The following is a 19,188-nucleotide window of genomic DNA, read 5'->3' as shown; positions in this document are numbered from 1 at the left end:
CCGTGGCCAGGAGGGTTTGGGCTCCCTTCTGGCCCGATATTGTCGGGAAGTCGGCGGTCCTTCGGGGTGGGGGTGCGAGTGGTCCTGCCGGGGGGGGATGTATCGGACGTCGGGGAGTCGGCCGGGCAAGAGGGCTTGGGCTCCCTCTTGCTCCGATCGTGGATGCGGGTGCGGGTGGGAGCGCGTGCGAGCGGTCGTTCGGGGTGGGGGTGCGAGTGGTCCTGCCGGGGGGGGGGATGTATCGGACGTCGGGGAGTCGGCCGGGCAAGAGGGCTTGGGCTCCCTCTTGCTCCGATCGTGGATGCGGGTGCGGGTGGGAGCGCGTGCGAGCGGTCGTTCGGGGTGGGGGTGCGAGCGGTCCTGCTGGGGGGGTGAATTGGGCGTCGGGCGGGGTGGGAACTATGTTTAAAAACTTTTGTATACCGCGCTCACACATATAACGCGCGAGGGGTATGCGCGGTAGGTAAAAACGCGTATAACGCGCGCGTTATATGCGTGAAAATACGGTACTACAGCTTTGTAAAAGGGCCTCTTAGACTGTGAGACCAGTAGGGACATAAAATGTGCCCTCATATAATAAAATATGGAAGATTATACAACAGAAAGTCAGTATATCAAAATCCATGACCCATATGACCAAATCAGGGGTAACTCCTAAACAAATTTTAGTTTTTGTCTTGATCTCAAGAAAAGCCTTAGTGAAAAAGAATCACTAGTTTAACTTTCTAAACTTGGCTATAAAAATTTTAAGAGGCTGATACTGGAAAGTCTTATCTATCAAATATTTATGCACACAATTGAACTTGAGTAGGACAATCAAGACCTCTGCAGTATTTGCAATGCTGTCTCCTATATGTTTATGCCATTAAAGCTGGAAGTTAATGTGTGAACCTCCTGGCAGCCTGCATAGCTTATATAATAAAACAGGTGTATGTATACCTCAGTGGGATACTCATTAATGCCGGCAGACACATGGGCATTCAGATGCTCCTCACAGCCTCACAGTGCTCACAGCTGAGCACTATATATATATAAATACAGATTTAGATACCTTATATACTCATTTATAAGTTAATCTCATGGTTAAGTTGAGGGAAGTTTTGCCACACACACACACACACACACTTATTTATTAATTCATTCAATTTTCTATACTGTTCTCCGGGAAGCTCAGAACAGTTTATATGGCTTTATTCAGGTACTGAAGCATTTTTCCCTGTATCCCTCTTCAATCTGCTTCCATATAGTATCCCAATTCTCAATTCCCACTGCTAATGCCATGTGCCTTCACAGCAACTGTATCTCAATTCTATACAGCACTGGCACTGCAGTGCTAGAGCTAGGTCTCCTGCGATCTGGTCCCAAGTGGACCTCTGATTTGTCCTGCCAGCTATATTCCCTCAAAGCGGAGCATGTGAGCAATCGCTCATACGTTCTAGGAGAATCACTCACAGATATCACATGGTCATTCATAAAATAATCAAATCTGGAAAATTGTTGGTTTTTATAACTTGTGGCTCACGAAAAAAACATTTTTTTAAAATTCTTTATTCATTTTACATCTTACAACAAGTGTATCAGAAAATAACATTTGAACTTATACAATTTTTAACTTAAATTATAATATTTAAACACTCCCTCCCAACCCTACTAATTCATATGTATTTACATATATCATATAATATATTATATAACTAGTCTTATAGCCCGTTACATTAACGGGTGCTAGAATATATGTGTGTGTGTCTCTCTTTATTTCTTTCTCTCTCTCTCTCTCCTTAGCCGCTTTCTTTCTTTTTGTCTTTCTTTTCCTTGGCTGTCCATCACCACCTCTTGCCTGCTCCCCCTGTCCATTCTCCCTTCCTTTTACCTCCCCTATGTCCACCACCACCCCTTCACAGGTCTCCTTATGCAGCAGCAGCCCTTCTCCCTTTGTTTTACCTCCCCCCTGTCCAGCAGCACCTTCCTTCTCCCCTGTCCAACATTAGGCCTCCATTCCTTTTTCTTCACCCCCCTGTCCATCAGCACCTCTTTCCTTCTCCCCCTGTCCAGCAGTAGGCGTCCCTTCCTTTTTCTCCCCCCCTCCTCCTTCTTATCCCTATGATATCCTTACCTTGCTCTGCCCCTGATCAGAGGCTCCCGTCAGCCACCCAGTTGCACCCATTGGCAAAGTTCCCTCTGCGGCATCCCGCACCCCTCCTGACGCGACTCCCGCTGTCTTTCTTTCTGTCTGTCTCTGTCCCTAGCCCCCTTTGTCTGTTTGTCTTTCTGTATATCTCTCTGCCCCTGTGTCTTTATTCTTTTCTTTCTGTCTCCCTTCCTCCCTCTGTCTGTCTGTCCGAAGCAGCATTCCCTCCCCCTCCATTTCCCTCCCCCCACACCAGTTCCCTGTGCACCTGCCCCTGTGTCTTTCTTCTTGTCTTTCTGTCTCCCTTCCTCCCTCTGTCTGTCTGCCCAAAGCAGCATTCCCTCCCCCTCCATTTCCCTCCCCCCACACCAGTTCCCTGTGCACCTGCCCCTGTGTCTTTCTTCTTGTCTTTCTGTCTCCCTTCCTCCCTCTGTCTGTCTGTCCAAAGCAGCATTCCCTCCCCCTTCCATTTCCCTCCCCCCACACAGCAGCATTAGCGTTTCCTCTACCCCCTTTCCCTTCCCACAGTCGCGACTACAAACGCGGTCCCGAGTCCTTTGCCGCCCCCCCTTCTCTTCCCGCGGGCCCGACTACACATGGCGATTCAAGCAGCGTGTGCTGCAGTCTTCACACGCTGCTTCGGGTCCTTCTACTGCCCTGATTTACTCTGGCACGTCCAGAGCAAATCAGGGCAGTAGAAGGGACCAAAGCAGCGTTTGAAGAGTGCTGCACACGCTGCTTAAATTGCCAGTCGGGCCCGCGGGAAGGGAAGAGGGGGGGTGGCAAATGACTCGGGTCCCGGGCAGCGGAAAGTTGCTGGGCTCCTCGGTGGGGGCACTGATTGGCTGCGATCCCTCTCCTCCCAGACCCCCCCCCCCGGAGGAACGGAGATCGGCGGCTACAGTCGCTGGCTTCGGCGTCTTCTATCCACTGCGGCCAACCCTAGCGGAAACAGGAAGTAGTCACAGAGGGCGGCCGCAGTGGACAGAAGACAGCAAAGCCAGCGTTAGCGCGGTGCAGCGCTTTTCTCTTCATTGAAAAGCGGGTGAGCCGGCGAGAAGGAGGAGGTGGTGGTTTTGGCAGTGAGTGAGGGCGGGAGGGGGCAGTGAGTGAGGGCGGGAGGGTGGGAGTCGCCGGCTGTGCTGTGCTTTCCCGATCTGTCCGCCGCATACGCACTCTGGCCACGGACCTACAGATCACGGATCAGGGATTACAGATCACGCAGGTCTGAGTGCGCATGCGCGGCTAGCGTTTTATTAAATAGGATTTGTCCTATTAATCTAAACATTTAATATCAAATCAGAAATCCCTCCACCCCACACTTTACAATTATACCTATTAGGGAAAAATGATATTCCAATCATTACTCATTACAATATTCTATTAATGGCCTCCAAACCTCCTGAAAGTTATTAAAATGTCCTTTCTGCAAGGCTAACATTCTTTCCATCTTGTACATGTGACATAATGAATTCCACCAAAAACTGTAATTTAATCTTTTCCAGTTTTTCAAATTAAATGTAATCTGTTGAATGGTGACTCTTGTCATAATAAGTAATAGCCTATTATTCTTTGCAGAAATTTGACTTTTCTTCCTCATTAACATTCCAAATAATATAGTATCTTAGGATAAAGACACAGGATTTTCCAACAAACGATTTATTTGGCCCCAAATCGATTTCCAAAAAGCCAAAATGAATGAACAATAGAACAATAAATGATCTAAAGTCCCTGCTTCGAGATGACAATGCCAACACCTATTAGACTTAGAGCTATCTAATTTTTGTAAACAAACAGGGGTCCAGAAAGCTCGGTGCAACAAAAAAAACCAAGTTTGTCTCATAGATGCCGACACTGTACAACTCATCCTCCAAGACCAAATTCGTGGCCATTGAGATGCAGTAATTTGATACTTAATCTCAATGCTCCAAATGTCTCTAAGACCAGTTTTTTGTTTTTTATTCATAAATCCAGATATCAATTTATACCACTGTGCGGCCTGATGTCCCAGGAAGTCCACCTGAAAGCACAAGAACTCTAGACTATATTGGTTATTAAGATTTTTCCATTCAGGGAACCTTGCCTGAATGGCCTGCTTCAGTTGCAACCATCTATAACTTTGTGATTTATTAAGACCCAATTTGTGTTGTAGCTGTAAAAAAATCAAGCAGTTTACCATTTGATATAACATCGTCCAGAGTTCTAATACCTGCCATTATCCAATACTTTCAGATGACCTTGAATCCGCCAATTTGAATCTTGGAATTAAGCCATATAGTTTGATTTGTTGATTTATGTATAGGAGCAGGTGTTAAATTATTCACAAACCTCAAAGTTTTCCATGTATCTACTAACACTCTGTTTTCTGTATATATCCTAGGCATTTTGATACTAAGAACATGGTTGGTTTAATCGCAGAGGAAAATGAGTCACCATTCCAACCACAACCAGTCTGGAATATTATCAATGGGCTCTGGGAGGACCCAATACATACTTTGGCGCATAATATAGGCTTGATGATATCTATAAAAATTGGGAAAATTTACCTCCCCCCTTCCCTAATTGACTTTTGTATAGACATTAAAGCAATTCTAGCAATTTTACCAAGCCAAACAAATTTTGTAAGAATACTATTTAACTTTTTATAAAAGGACCTCTGAAAAAAAAACTGGTATCATACCCATTTGGTAACAAACCACAGGCAGTATCATCATTTTAATTGTCTGGATTCTCCCCCACCAAGATAAATATACAGTGGTGCCTCACACAACGAACTTAATTCGTTCCAGGAGCAAGTTTGTTATGCGAAAAGTTCGTTATGTGAAACGCGTTTTCCCATAACAATACATGTTAAAAAAAATAATTCGTTCTGCAGCATAAAATATGCTAAGATGACATAAAAAAAGATAAATTTGTCAAAATGGTGAAAATGGTGGTCTTGCTGAGGCCAAACTCTTTGACGAGGTCACACTGTTTTACTCCACATTCACTCCTTCTAATTATTTCCCGTTTCATTTCAACAGAAATCACCTTCCTGCTTTTTTTAGAAGCCATGATATATAAAAAATATTGAGTTTATCTTAAAAGGACGACTGTATACAGTGAGAGAGGGCAGTTAAGCGCAGTGACTAATGACTGCCTGCAGTGCCTGCGCGGAAGGATGCAATACATCGGCAGCTCGGGCGACTTCGTTGTGTGAAACGAAGTTCGTTGTGTGAAACGAAGTTCGTTGTGTGAAGTTCGTTGTGTGAAACGAAGTTCGTTGTGTGAATCAAGACATGAAGTTCGTTGTGTGCAGCGTTCGTTGTGCGAGGCGTTCGTTATGCGAGGCACCACTGTATAGGATTCCATTGCTCACACATTTCTGTTACCTTCTGTAATAAAGCTTTTTCATTTACTTTCATTGTGTCTTCCAGTGTATTTTGTATCCAAATTCCTAAGTATTTTATTCCATCTTCCTTCCATATAAAGAAAAATGAGTCCAACAAACCTTTTGTACAATGTACATTAAGTGGAAGAACTTCAGATTTATTCCAATTAATCTTATACCCGGAAAACTTTCCATATTTCTCTATTAAATCAAGCAAGCATGGAATGGTTGTTTCAGGGTTTCTCAAATGAAGCAATATATCATCTGCATAAGCAGAGACCTTATTCCCATTCTGAATAGGGAATACCCTGTATCTCCTTTGTCTGTTGAATAGCTAATAACAAGGGTTCTAATACACTATCAAAAAGCAAAGGAGACAAGGGACATCCTTTCCTAACCGCCCTCTGCAAGCAAAACCTTTCTGAAAAATTATTATTAATATATAATCTAGCAGTCGGGGAGCTATACAAGGAATCAATCATTTGTATAAAACCTGTTCCTATACCAAACCGATCAAATGCCTTTTCTGCATCCAAGGAAACAGAAAAGGCTGGATCATTCATGGCTTTTGTTAAATATAACATTTGAAAAGCCAGTCTGGTGTTATTAGAAGAATGTCTCTGAGCAACAAATCCAGTTTGGTGCATACTAATAATATAAGGGAGAGCCTTGGCTAAACGTAAAGCCAAAAGTTTAGCCAAAAGTTTGCCATCTACATTAATTAAAGAAATAGGCCTGTAATTTGAAACCAAAGTGGAATCTTTATTTGGCTTTGGCAAAACTATAGTTAAAGATTCTGCCATAGTGCCTGTAATACAACCCTTATTTAGTTGAGCCTGATATATATTTAACAAATAGGGTATTTTGAAATGATTTAAAAAATCCAGGTGGTGAAACCATCACCACCTGGAGCGGAGAAAAAACATTTTTAGAACTTGAGGCTCATGTGAAATAAAATGTGAGGGAGCATTTCCACTAGTGTGGCAAGAAGTTGAGTCAGAGGGAGCACATGAAAGCAGGTCACAGGAGGCCTAGCTCTACTGCTGCAGTGCCAGCGCTTTATGAAAGCAGATTTGAAGGTACATGGCAACAACAGCAGGGGGAGGTGTAGGGAATTGAGATACCAGTGCTGTATGGAAGTAGATTTAAAGGTATGCAGCAACTGGAGTGGCAGGTGAGGGTATTGAGATGCTGGAGAAATTTTGTGATGCCACCAACAGACCCACAGGGGTAAAAGAGGGGGTTGTTACCTTTAAATTTTGTAGTGCTATGGGTGTTACCCATAGATAAGTTTTTAAAAGCATTTTTCAGACTAAATTTCTTGACTTATAGTAGAGTATGTATACAGAAACATAGGTAGATTCACAGAGTTCTCTCCCCAGTGTATACAGAAATGTCCTAGAGTATAGAGAGTAAGCAGACAATATACACTTCTCCCTCCATATTTGCAAAGCTTAGGTGCAAAGCCAGCCCACAGATAAGAAAAATTTGCAAATAACTTTAGGGTTGACTGACCCACCCCCCCCACCTCAAGGACCTCTCTACACCTTATTTTTAAAGTCTGGTGGTCTAGTGGTGAAGCAGGGCTGGAGCGATCTTCCTACACTCCTGCCCCATGATCTCGTGAGACTACAACAGGAACTCACGGCAGTCATTTTTGTTTGCAGCTCTGCATGGGGCAGGAATGTAGGAAGATCACCCCTGCTTCACTTCACCGCTATACTACCAGGCTTTAAAAGAAAAGTGTGGAGAAGTCCAGGAGGGAGGAAGGGTGGGTCAAGGTTTAGAAACTCGCAAATAATCGAAATCGCAAATCCTAAACCTGCAGATATGGAAGGGAGCCTATACGTCAGATGTGTCAATCTATAAAAGGAATACAAAGAAGCAACAAGAAGCAAGACATACAATCTAATAAGTAATGAAGGCATTTTAGTACCTACTTGAATTTGTAACTATGAGTCAAACCTCGGTTTGCAAGTAACGCGGTTTGCAAGTGTTTTACAAGATGAGCAAAACACTCGAGCAAACTTTAACTCGCAAACCGAACATTGACTCAATCAACAAGCTACCTGGTTTGCCGAATAGGGAGTTGTGGGTCTGGGGGCTGGCTCTGTGGGTCTCCTTCCACTTCCAAGAGGCATGCACATGCAGAGGATAGAGAAAGAAAAAGCCCAGACAAAGCCGGATAATCCCAAAAGCTTCTCCCTTCTCTCTCTCAAGAAACTCCAACAAGCAGCTGAACTGGTCAAACGTGACTTTTCCCGAGGACATGCGCCTAACTGCTCCTGCTGCGGCTTTTCCTATGTGGTGTCATGCTCTGAGAGTGCATATTGGGCGTTCGCTCTCATTCGGGTGCAAAAGGGGGGGAATCCACCGCACCTCCTCTATACCGTCCACCACCGATTAAGAAGCCATAACAGGAGGGGAGGGGGTGAAGCCACAGCACACCCGGCTCGGGATGGCTATGGACCACAGGCGCCAGGATGTGCTGCCGGAGAAGAACGGCTGCCGGAGAAGAACGGCTGCCTGCCGCACCGCTGCCCCGACCCCCGCCTCCCCCTCCGCTGCCCACCAGCCCCTACCGCTTCTCGACTACGAAGGCTTCGTGCTGCCCGCGCTGGGGGGGGGGGGCTTGACGGGACCTGGCAGCAGCACCTGCTCCTGCTCACCTGGCTGCCGGTGCTCTTCATTGTCTTCACTCAGTTCTCGGACAATTTCCTGCTCAACTTGCTCCACTATATGTGACAGGGAGACAACGGCAGCTACATTCGGCATCCCTCACGGAGGTGAGAAAATAAAAGGGAGGAATGGGGGAAAGCAAAGAGAGAAAGATGATAGATGGGGAATAAGAAAAGAGAAAGATGGTCTGTGGGGATTGAAAGAGAGGGGAAGGGAGAAGAGTGAGAAATGCCGAAACATGGAGTGGGAGAAGTGTTGGACCACAAAAAGACATGGGACTGTTTTGGGGATGTGGAACGAATCATCCGAGTTTCCATTACTTCCTATGGGGAAACTTGCTTTGATAAATGAGCACTTTAGTTTACGAGCATGCTTCTGGAACGAATTATGCTCGCAAACCAAAGTTCCACTGTATTTGTAACTATGACCTAACTGTATTAATAATTGCACTGATCTATCTGTACTAGTAACTCTATTGAATGTCTATGTCAAGCTGTCCATTATAACTTCTTTAATGTAATCCAACCTTGAACTGAATAGGTAAAGGCAGAATAAAAAACCTGATTAACATAATGTATCAGATTTAAGCATATTCAACAAATCATTTAAATATAGATAAAGTAATTTGGAAACAGTGAATGTGAAAGGAAAGATATCAAAACTAGTTTAAGGGGAATGCAAGCAAACTTACTGTGCTACCTCAGCTTTCGGTGCAATTTCATCATGAATATACCAGTCAGGCGCGGCATATGCTATATGTTGCACGGTTGGCTTATTTGGTACATAGGTGTAATGTTTCAGTAAGTCTAAAAAATGTAATGAAATACTACAGAAATTAGATGGTAAAGCTCTTTTTTATACAGTTTTCCAAATCATTCATTTATATATTTCTTATTGGTGTAGCAGCAATATATTGACAGGTAATACTGCAATGAATAAATATTAATATTTCTCTTCTTCTTTTCTTCTTTTAAATATTTTTTTTTATGACACACATAGAGGGGGGGTAATGAAAATAATATCTACATAATATGTTATAATATGTTATACAATAAGTAATGTATGAATAAAAAGTAATAGAAGGGTGGGGGGAGGGAGAGGTGATAAAAATATATTTAGAATATGATGTATTAGATATAAAAATGATATTGTGTATTTATCAATTGCAATTTAATATTTTGTACATTTTATGTAAAATTTGAAAATTAAAAATATTATATTAAATTAATAAAAGGGAGGGTGGAGGGTGAGGGGGAAAATCAAACTTAGATATATAATGTATTAGATATAAAAGTGATACTATATATTTATCAAATGTATTTTAATATTTTGTACACTTTATGTAAAATTTGAAAATAAAAAATAATGGAAAAAAAAAAATGTCCTCTCAGACTTTACGGAGAGGTGCTTTCCTATATGTATTAAAACTGTCCTTTTCTATTGAGAAGATACCACCCAATATTCAGACCATGGGAGATAGCCATCTGTCTTCCGCAATCTGTGGCAAAACCAGAAGTTTAATGCTAGCACCGTAACTGGAGACCGGCAATGAATTTCTGGTTTAGATTTGGCCAGCTGAGACATAGCCGGCTAAGCCAATATTCAGCGGTAGGATGGCTAAGTCCTAATGGCCAAAAATAGACCTGCTTTTTATGTGGGCCTATCTGGCTGCTGAACTTAGCTGGCAAGCTGCTGAATATTGGTGGATGGCTGGCTATATGCTATTTAACAGGTTAGGAGCCGTTCCTGGTTAGCTAAATAGTGCTGAATTTCAGGCCTATAGTTTTTAGTGTCTCATTACACACATGATAAATCCACTATTGTGTTACCTGGCTTGATTTCCCAGTCCCTTTCCTTTCCCTCCCCCCTCCACCCCCCCCCCCTCCCACCAACTTGCTGTAAACTGTAGCTTGTACAGAAGTTAAAACTACATTTCTACTATTAGCTATATTAAAATGGAAAATTAGGTTCTTACCTTTCGTTATCTTCTTTCTGTAAGTCCCTTAAGGAATCAATTCTAAAGGTGTTTCACCTCAACCCACGAACTGGGTCTTGCAGAAATCCACACATTTTTCGCTCCATTGCTTCTCCTACTTGACTCAGAAATACAAAACCTATTCCAAAAGCCATCAAAAATCACTTGTCCAAAACAGAGAGAGAAAGGAGCACAGGGAGTCACCCCACTGTAGAACAGCATTCTGTTCTGCTCTGCAATATAAAAGAACAATTAATAAGCAGACAGCCATAAATATAAGCAAGAACATGGAATCAACTTGCTGTGTGTAACGAGCACAAACTGGAACCTGCTTTCGAAAGAGATATGAATTTGTTCATACAGAAGGATTCCCCGCAGGCTGTGTTTGCTGGCTGGAAGATACTGAAGCCTAAAAGGAGAAATTTCTAAGGCAGAAATAGGCAAGCAATTCTGATAAAGACAGAGTAGACAAAGGGTGGGCCATATTGATTCCATAAGGGATTTACAGAAAGAATATTACCAAAGGTAAGAACCTAATCTTCCATTTTGTTACATCCCTTCCGGAATCAACACTAAAGGCGATGTATCAAAGCAAAGGCCACATCTAAGATTTTGGGACAGAAGAGCTTGTCTGCAACACTGAGGCCCCAAAGGCAGCATCGGACTAGATTAATCGCTCAAGACTCTGCCCATGAAGCGGAAATACCTGTCGAATGAGCTTTGAGAGATACTGGCGTCTGCCTAACACAGGTGATTTTAAGTTGACAAAATTGCCATATTAATCCATCTGACAATAGATGCTTTAGATGCCGGCCTGCCTCTCCTGGACTAGCTAGTGATGGTCAGAAAGACAGAAGTCACTGGTCCTCTCCAAGTAATGCAGCAAGACTCTTCAGACATCCCATTTCCACAAGATCTTATCCTTGTCATCAGATCCAGTGGAACAAAAAGAAGACAGATGAACTTCCTGGTTGACATGAAACTCCGAAACTACTTTCGGAAGAAAGAAAGGAATGGCGCAGTGGGATACACCAACCTCCATGATCCAGAGAAAGGGTTCTCTAAAGAGAGAGCCTGCAACTCTGAAATATGCCTGGCTGAGACGGTCATCACAAGAAATACTGATTTGACCGTAAGGTCCAGAAGAGACGCATGTTTGAGCAGCTCAAAAAGAGCTGCAGCAAGGCCTTTTAGTATCACATTGAGTTTCCACGTTGGAAAAGGCTGATGCAGGTGTGACCACAAATGAAGCGCCCCCCTGAAAAATCTGGTCACATCAGGATGAGCTGCAAGCGAACTGGAACCAATGTGCGCTCTGAAACAAGAAAGACCTGCCTTGAGCCTTGAGCCACTGCTTGAGCCTTGAGACCTGCCTTGAGTCACTGCTAGGCCTTTTTCTAGATCGGCATACAAAAAGGTTAAAACCACTGTAATTGGAGCACTCAAAGGCTTCACCTGGTCTCTGGCACACCACTACTAGAAAGCTTTCCACATCTTGGTGTAAGCCGCCATAGTAGAGGATTTCTTAGACTTTAAGAGAGTGGGAATTACCACATTGCATCAAGGCTTTGAGCTCAAAAGCCAATTCTAAAGATCAAAGCGCTGGGGGTTCTTCATAGGAACAGACCCTTGACTGAGAAGGTCTCGATGCAGAGGGAGCCTGTCCCTCTAGAGACAGACCAGATCCACATACCATGGATGATGAGGCCAGTCCAACACCACCAAGATCACAAGGCCCGAATGAGTCATGATCTTCAGTATGACTCAACCTATCATAGCAACAAAACAACAAAAATTCGAATTTTACTATATTAATAAAATAAACAAATAACAAAAAACATTCACAAAACTCAAAAAAGACACACCGATTCCAAAATAATTTGTTAAAATTTACTGTAAACCTTAAATCTAGTTATTTAAAATATTACAATTATTAATTATTACGGGGTAATGCCCACTCAAGAACCCTCCCTCCCAACTAGCCTGCCTACTCAAGAACCCTTCTTCCCTGGAGTATCTATCGTTTGAGCATAACAATATGACGGCATATGACGGCAGAAAAGGGCGGACGGCCCAACAAATCTGCCCACTCAAGAACCCTGGATATCCTGAAAACCTGGCCTGCCAGTAGATCTCGAGAACTGGACTTGGGCAGCCCTGCCCTAGAGGTTCCCAACACATAGTATGTGTACCCCATGGGGTATGCGCACCAGCAAAAAGGGGTACATGGTGCTGTCATCTCCCACCCTTCTGCCGCTGCCTTCTCCCACCTTACTGCCACTGCTGCTGCCTCCTCCCTCCTTATTGCCGCTGTTGACATAGTTTTGGCTTCCATATCCCCCCATCCCCTGGACTAATAGCAAACATAGCTTTGCATAGCTGCTATAGTGCTAACCCAGCAATTCTCTCAGGCAGCCTGACCTAGCAAAGTCCCAAGGTTGCCAGAGGAAATCATTGGGTTAATGCTATGGCAGCTGTGCAGGCAAGTTGGAAAGGGAGTTTTTGGAGGTGAGAGATGGTGGGAATGGTGAGGAGAGGTGCTTTTGGACCTGGATGGGTGGGAGAGGTGTTGCTGTGATCTGAATGGGTGGGAAGGTGAGAGGGAGAGGTTCTGCTGGTGGTGCTACTGTTGGGTTGGGAGGAGTTGAGGGGGAGAGGTACTATTGGACCTGGGTGGTGAGAGGGAGAGGTGCTGCTGGACCTGCGTGGTGGGTGGGGAGAGGTGAGAGAAAGGGGTGCTGGTAGACATGGGTGGGTGGTTGGTTGGTGGATGGGTGAGGGGAGAAGTTTCTGCTGGACCTTGGTGGTAGGGAGAAGTGAGAGAGAGAGGTGCTGCTGGACTGGGGGAGGGCAGTGGAGAAGAAGGGAGAGAGAAAGAGAGAGATTGTATCGGAAAAAGGGAGAGGAAACTGGACTCAGGAAGTAGAGCTATGGATTGCAAGGAAAGAGCAAGGAACAGAGAGGGAGATATGCAAGTCATAGGATGGGGGTGTATGGGCAGAAAAGAATAGAGAGGTGATGCAAGGAGGAGATGTTAGGCATGAAAGGAGGATAGGAACAGAAACATAGAGGAAGAATGCTGGACAGGGAAAATAGGGATGCAGAGGGAAGATGGAAGGTGGACATAGAGAAAGAAGATAATGTCAAATGGTCAGGATACCCTACAAAGGTAAAAGGAAAAATCTGTCTGTTTGTCTTTCTTTCTTTCTTTCTTTCTGTCTCTCTCTTTCCTCGGCTGTCCACCACCACCCCTTGCCTGCTCCCCCTGTCCAACAGTAGCTCTTCTCCCTTCGTTTTACCTCCCCCCTGTCCAGCAGCACCCCTTCACTGCTCCCACTGTCCAGCAGCAGCCCTTCTTCCTTCGTTTTACCTCCCTCATGTCCAGCAGCACCTCTTCCCCGCTCCCCCTGTCCAGCAGTAAGTCTTCTCCCTTCCTTTTACCTCCCCCCCTGTCCAGCAGTATCCCTTCCCTGCTCCCCATGTCCAGCAGCAGCCCCTGTCCTTCGTTTTACCTCACCCCTGTCCAGAAACACCTCTTCCCTGCTCCCCCTGTCCAGAAGTAGGCCTTCTCCCTTCCTTTTACCTCCCCCCCTGTCCAGCAGCACCCCTTACCTGATCCGCTGTCCAGTAGTACCCCTTCTCCTTTCCCTGCTCCCCCTGTCCAGCTTCTGCTAGCCCGGGCAGCCTCAGGGCTTTTGCTAGGCCGGCTCACCTCGCATTATCAAAGTGGGCCAGCCTAGCAAATGCCCTGCGGCTGCTGCGTTTGCTGGTCCGGGGATGAGAAGAGGCGTCCCGGCAGTGGAAGCGCAGGAGTCAAACCGCCACCGCCGCTCAAATCTCTCCATGCGTCGCAAGCCATCGCAAGCCGCCCCACACGCCGCAAGCCACCCCATGCGCTGTAAATCAAATTCAGCATGGAGCACACATCACGGTGGCAGGGATCATAAAACCTGGGACAGATAGGGAAAATGCTTGAATACCTGATTTTAAACCGCTTAGATAACTTTGATAGGCTGTATATAAATACCTAAAATAAAAAAAATAAAAATAAAAGGATATTGTGGCTGAGGGCAGATGGGCTGTATGTAGGTAAGGGCAGAATGGCAGGTGGAATGCGTGTACGTAAGAGAGAGTGAGGGAAGGGCAGAGTGGCTGAGGGCAGGTAGGGAGTGTGTGTGTGAAAGAAAGAAAGAATGGGCCAATTGGAGTGTTAGGCCATGCCCATTAAATCCCAGGATGCACCAGGAAGAAGGCCTAAGGCCCTGATTGGTCCAGGTGCCTAAGGTCCCTCCTATAGGAAGGGCCTTAAGCATCTGAGCCAATCTGAGCCTTGGGCCCCTCCCCGGTGCATCCCAGGATGCACTGGGAAGGGAGGCCTGTCATATTAAAGAGGTGGGCCAGCTGGCTGGAGGGAGTAAACATTCCCCCGGCCAGACTTTCTCCTACAAAGGTACGTGGGGTGGAGTTGGGTTCTGGCAGGAGGGAGTGGGCATCCCTCCTGCCGGGGAACTTGGGGAGGGGGTTTCCATTGCCATGATCAGGGTTTCCATTGCCATGATCAGTTCAGCCAGCTGCATCTAGTTTTAGTTTTAGAAATGTAGAAATGTCTACATTTAGTTTTAGAAATGTCTACATTTCAGGCATCTGTTGCGGCCCTAGGGAGATGCCTAGAGCCACTTAAACTTGCCTAGGGCTGCTTAAGCTTGCCAAAGTCCACTTCCGGCAAAACCACGCCCATGCTCAGCCTACTGTAGGGGCGTTTAATTTTCAAAAGGGCGAGTATGATAAAATGAGGAAATGGTTAAAAAGAAACTAAAAGGATCAGTTGCAAAGGTTAGGACTGTAAACCAGGCGTGGATGTTATTTAAAAATACCATTGTTGAAGCCCAGACCAGATGTATTCTACATATCAGCAAAGGTGGAAAGAAGAGGAAATGAGAGGTGGCGTGGTTAAAAGATGACGTGAAAGAGGCTATTAGAGCCAAAAAAACATCCTTTAAAGAATGGAAAAAGGATCCGAATGAAGAAAATAAGAAGAAACACAAGTACTGGCAAGTTAGATGCAAAGCACTGATAAAGACAGCTAAGAAAGAATATGAAGAGAAATTTGCAAACGAGGCAAAATCTCATAACAAATTTTTTAGGTACATCAGAAGCAGAAAACCTGTGAGGGAATCTGTTGGACCGATGGATGATCCAGGAGCAAAAAGAGTGCTCAGGAAAGAAAAGGCCTTAGCGAGAAGATTGAATAAATTCTTTGCTTCGGTCTTTATGGAAGAAGATTCAATTGTACTCTTTTACGGTAAATACCGTTTATGCTCTGTATTAGTCCTTCCTTACTTAAATTGTCAATGTAAACTAGTTTGACCCTTCGATTGTCTTGTTATGTTCTTCTTTTTCAACTGCACTGTATGTAACTCATCTATATGCAAGGGGCCTGGGGAGAGAAAGAAGCGATATGGATTGCTCTGAAAAGAGAAGATGGAACTTCTATCTACGTGGGTGTAGTCTACAGACCTCCGACTCAATCGCAGCAAATTGATAAGGATCTGATTGTGGATATCCAAAAGTTTGGAAGGAAAGAGGAGGTTCAGCTGTTGGGAGATTTCAACCTACCGGATGCGGACTGGAATGTTCCGTCTGCGGAATCGGAAAGAAGTAGGGAGATTGTGGATGCCTTTCAAGAGGCTCTGCTCAGACAAATGGTGACGGAACCCACAAGGGAAAAAGCGATATTGGATCTGGTCCTCACAAATGGAGAGAGTATCTCTAATGTTCGAGTGGGTGCTCACCTGAGTAGTAGCGATCATCAAACGGTTTGGTTTGATATAACGGCTAAAGTGGAGAGCGGCCGCACGATACTTAAAGTCCTAGATTTCAAACGTACGGACTTTAATGCAATGGGAAAGTACCTGAAGAAAGAGCTGTTAGGATGGGAGGACATAAGAGAAGTGGAAAGACAGTGGTCTAAGCTGAAAGGAGCGATAAAAATGGCTACGGACCTTTATGTGAAGAAAATCAATAAAAACAAGAGAAAAAGGAAGCCGATATGGTTCTCCAACCTAGTGGCTGAGAAAATAAAGGCGAAAGAGTTGGCGTTCATGAAATATAAAAAAAACCCAAGAAGAGGAGAGCAGAAAGGACTACAGGGTGAAACTGAAAGAAGCCAAGAGAGAGATACGTTTGGCGAAGGCACAGGCGGAAGAACAAATGGCTAAAAATGTAAAAAAGATATATTAGTGAAAGGAGGAAGATAAAAAATGGAATTGCTAGGCTAAAAGATGCTGGGAACAAATATGTGGAGAGTGATGAGGAGAAAGCAAATGTGCTAAACAAATACTTCTGTTCTGTGTTCACAGAAGAAAATCCTGGAGCAGGACCGAGATTGTCTGGCAAAGTTACACGAGAAAATGGAGTAGATTCTGCGCCGTTCACGGAGGAGGGTGTTTATGAGCAACTTGAAAAACTGAAGGTGGACAAAGCAATGGGACCAGATGGGATCCATCCCAGGATACTAAGGGAGCTCAGAGAGGTTCTGGCGAGTCCTATTAAAGACTTGTTCAACAAATCTCTGGAGACGGGAGTGATTCCTGGGGATTGGAGGAGAGCGGATGTGGTCCCTATTCATAAAAGTGGTCACAGGGATGAAGCAGGAAACTACAGGCCGGTGAGCCTCACTTCAGTTGTTGGAAAAATAATGGAAGTGTTGCTGAAAGAAAGGATAGTGTATTTCCTTGAATCTAATGGGTTACAGGATCCGAGGCAACATGGCTTTACAAAAGGTAAATCATGCCAAACGAACCTGATTGAATTTTTTGATTGGGTAACCAGAGAGCTGGATCGAGGACATATGCTAGATGTAATTTACTTGGATTTCAGCAAAGCCTTTGATACAGTTCCTCATAGGAGGCTGTTGAACAAACTTGAAGGGCTGAAGTTAGGACCCAAAGTGGTGAACTGGGTCAGAAACCTGCTGTCGGACAGACGCCAGAGGGTGGTGATTAATGGAAGTCGCTCGAAGGAAGGAAAGGTGACTAGTGGAGTCCCTCAGGGTTCGGTGCTGGGGCCAATCCTGTTCAATATGTATGTAAGTGACATTGCTGAAGGGTTAGAAGGAAAAGTGTGCCTTTTTGCAGATGATACCAAGATTTGTAACAGAGTAGACACCGAAGAGGGAGTGGAGAATATGAAAAAGGATCTGCAAAAGTTAGAGGAATGGTCTAATGCCTGGCAACTAAAATTCAATGCAAAGAAATGCAGAGTAATGCATTTGGGGATTAATAATAGGAAGGAACCGTATATGCTGGGAGGAGAGAAGCTGATATGCACGGACGGGGAGAGGGACCTTGGGGTGATAGTGTCCGAAGATCTAAAGGCGAAAAAACAGTGTGACAAAGCAGTGGCTGCTGCCAGAAGGATTCTGGGCTGTATAAAGAGAGGCGTAGTCAGTAGAAGGAAGAAGGTGTTGATGCCCCTGTACAGGTCATTGGTGAGGCCCCACTTGGAGTATTGTGTTCAGTTTTGGAGACCGTATCTGGCGAAAGACGTAAGAAGACTTGAGGCGGTCCAGAGGAGGGCGACGAAAATGATAGGAGGCTTGCGCCAGAAGACGTATGAGGAGAGACTGGAAGCCCTGAATATGTATACCCTAGAGGAAAGGAGAGACAGGGGAGATATGATTCAGACGTTCAAATACTTAAAGGGTATTAACGTAGAACAAAATCTTTTCCAGAGAAAGGAAAATGGTAAAACCAGAGGACATAATTTGAGGTTGAGTGGTGGTAGGTTCAGGGGCAATGTTAGGAAATTCTATTTTACGGAGAGGGTGGTGGATGCCTGGAATGCGCTCCCGAGAGATGTGGTGGAGAGTAAAACTGTGACTGAGTTCAAAGAAGCGTGGGATGAACACAGAAGATTTAGAATCAGAAAATAATATTAAATATTGAACTAAGGCCAGTTACTTGGCAGACTTGCACAGTCTGTGTCTGTGTATGGCCATTTGGTGGAGGATGGGCAGGGGAGGGCTTCAATGGCTGGGAGGGTGTAGATGGGCTGGAGTAAGTCTTAATAGAGATTTCGGCAGTTGGAACCCAAGCATAGTACCGGGTAAAGCTTTGGATTCTTGCCCAGAAATAGCTAAAAAGAAAAAAAAAAAAAAAAAATTTAAATTGAATCAGGTTGGGCAGACTGGATGGACCATTCGGGTCTTTATCTGCCGTCATCTACTACTAAGATGTAAGAGATCTACCTGAACTAGAAATGGTTTTCAAGGGTGATGATGCTGAGGAACTGAAAGAAATCTCAGTGAATCTGGAAGATGTACTAAGCCAGATCAAAAAGTTATAGTGATAAATTGTCAGGACCAGATGGTATACATCCCAGAGTACTAAAAAAACTCAAACATGAAATTGTTGACCTGTTGTTAAGTGATCTGTAACCTGTTGCTAAATTTGTCTGTAGTACCTGAAGATTCGAGGGTGGCCAATGTTACACCGATTTTTAAAAAAGGGTTCCAGGACAGAGCCGGGAAATTACAGACCGGTAAGCCTCACTTCAGTGCCGGGCAAAATGGTAGAAACAATTATAAAAAATACAATTGTAGAACACAGAGACAACATGATTTAATGAGACAGAGTCAGCATGGGTTCAGCTGAGGGATATCTTGCCTCACAAATTTGCTTGACTTCTTTGAAGATGTGAATAAACATGTGGATAAAGGTGAGCCGGTTGATATAGTGTATTTAGATTTTCAGAAAGCTTTTGATAAAGTTACTCATGAGAGGCTCCTGTGAAAACTGAAGTGTCATGGGATAAGTGTCAAAGTTCAGTTGTGGATTAGGAATTGGTTATCAGATAGAAAACAGAAGGTAGGGTTAAATGGTCACTTTTCTCAATGGAGGAGAGTAAAGAGTGGAGTGCTGCAGGGGACCGGTGCTATTTAACTTATTTATAAATGATCTGAAAATTGGAATGACGAGTGAGGTGATTAAATTTGCAGATGACACTAAACTGTTTCAAGTTGTTACAACACATGCA

At 44.3% G+C, this 19,188-nt stretch overlaps 1 protein-coding gene across 5 annotated transcripts in view; it reads right to left on the bottom strand.

Annotated features, from left to right (window-relative positions):
* Positions 1 to 19,188, bottom strand: part of C2H7orf57 (chromosome 2 C7orf57 homolog) — a 143,026-nt gene that overhangs the window by 75,479 nt on the left and 48,359 nt on the right. For all 5 annotated transcript variants that reach the window (XM_033930469.1, XM_033930466.1, XM_033930470.1 and 2 more), the window contains exon 4: positions 8,869 to 8,983. In XM_033930469.1, coding sequence (XP_033786360.1) covers positions 8,869 to 8,983 — 115 coding nt within the window. The remainder of the gene's footprint in view (positions 1 to 8,868; positions 8,984 to 19,188) is intronic.

This window comes from Geotrypetes seraphini, chromosome 2, assembly GCF_902459505.1.
Source record: "Geotrypetes seraphini chromosome 2, aGeoSer1.1, whole genome shotgun sequence".
In the NCBI taxonomy this organism is placed as follows: domain Eukaryota; kingdom Metazoa; phylum Chordata; class Amphibia; order Gymnophiona; family Dermophiidae; genus Geotrypetes; species Geotrypetes seraphini.
The sequence above is the reverse complement of the archived record's forward strand: the minus strand, read 5'-3'. Positions and strand labels throughout refer to the sequence as shown.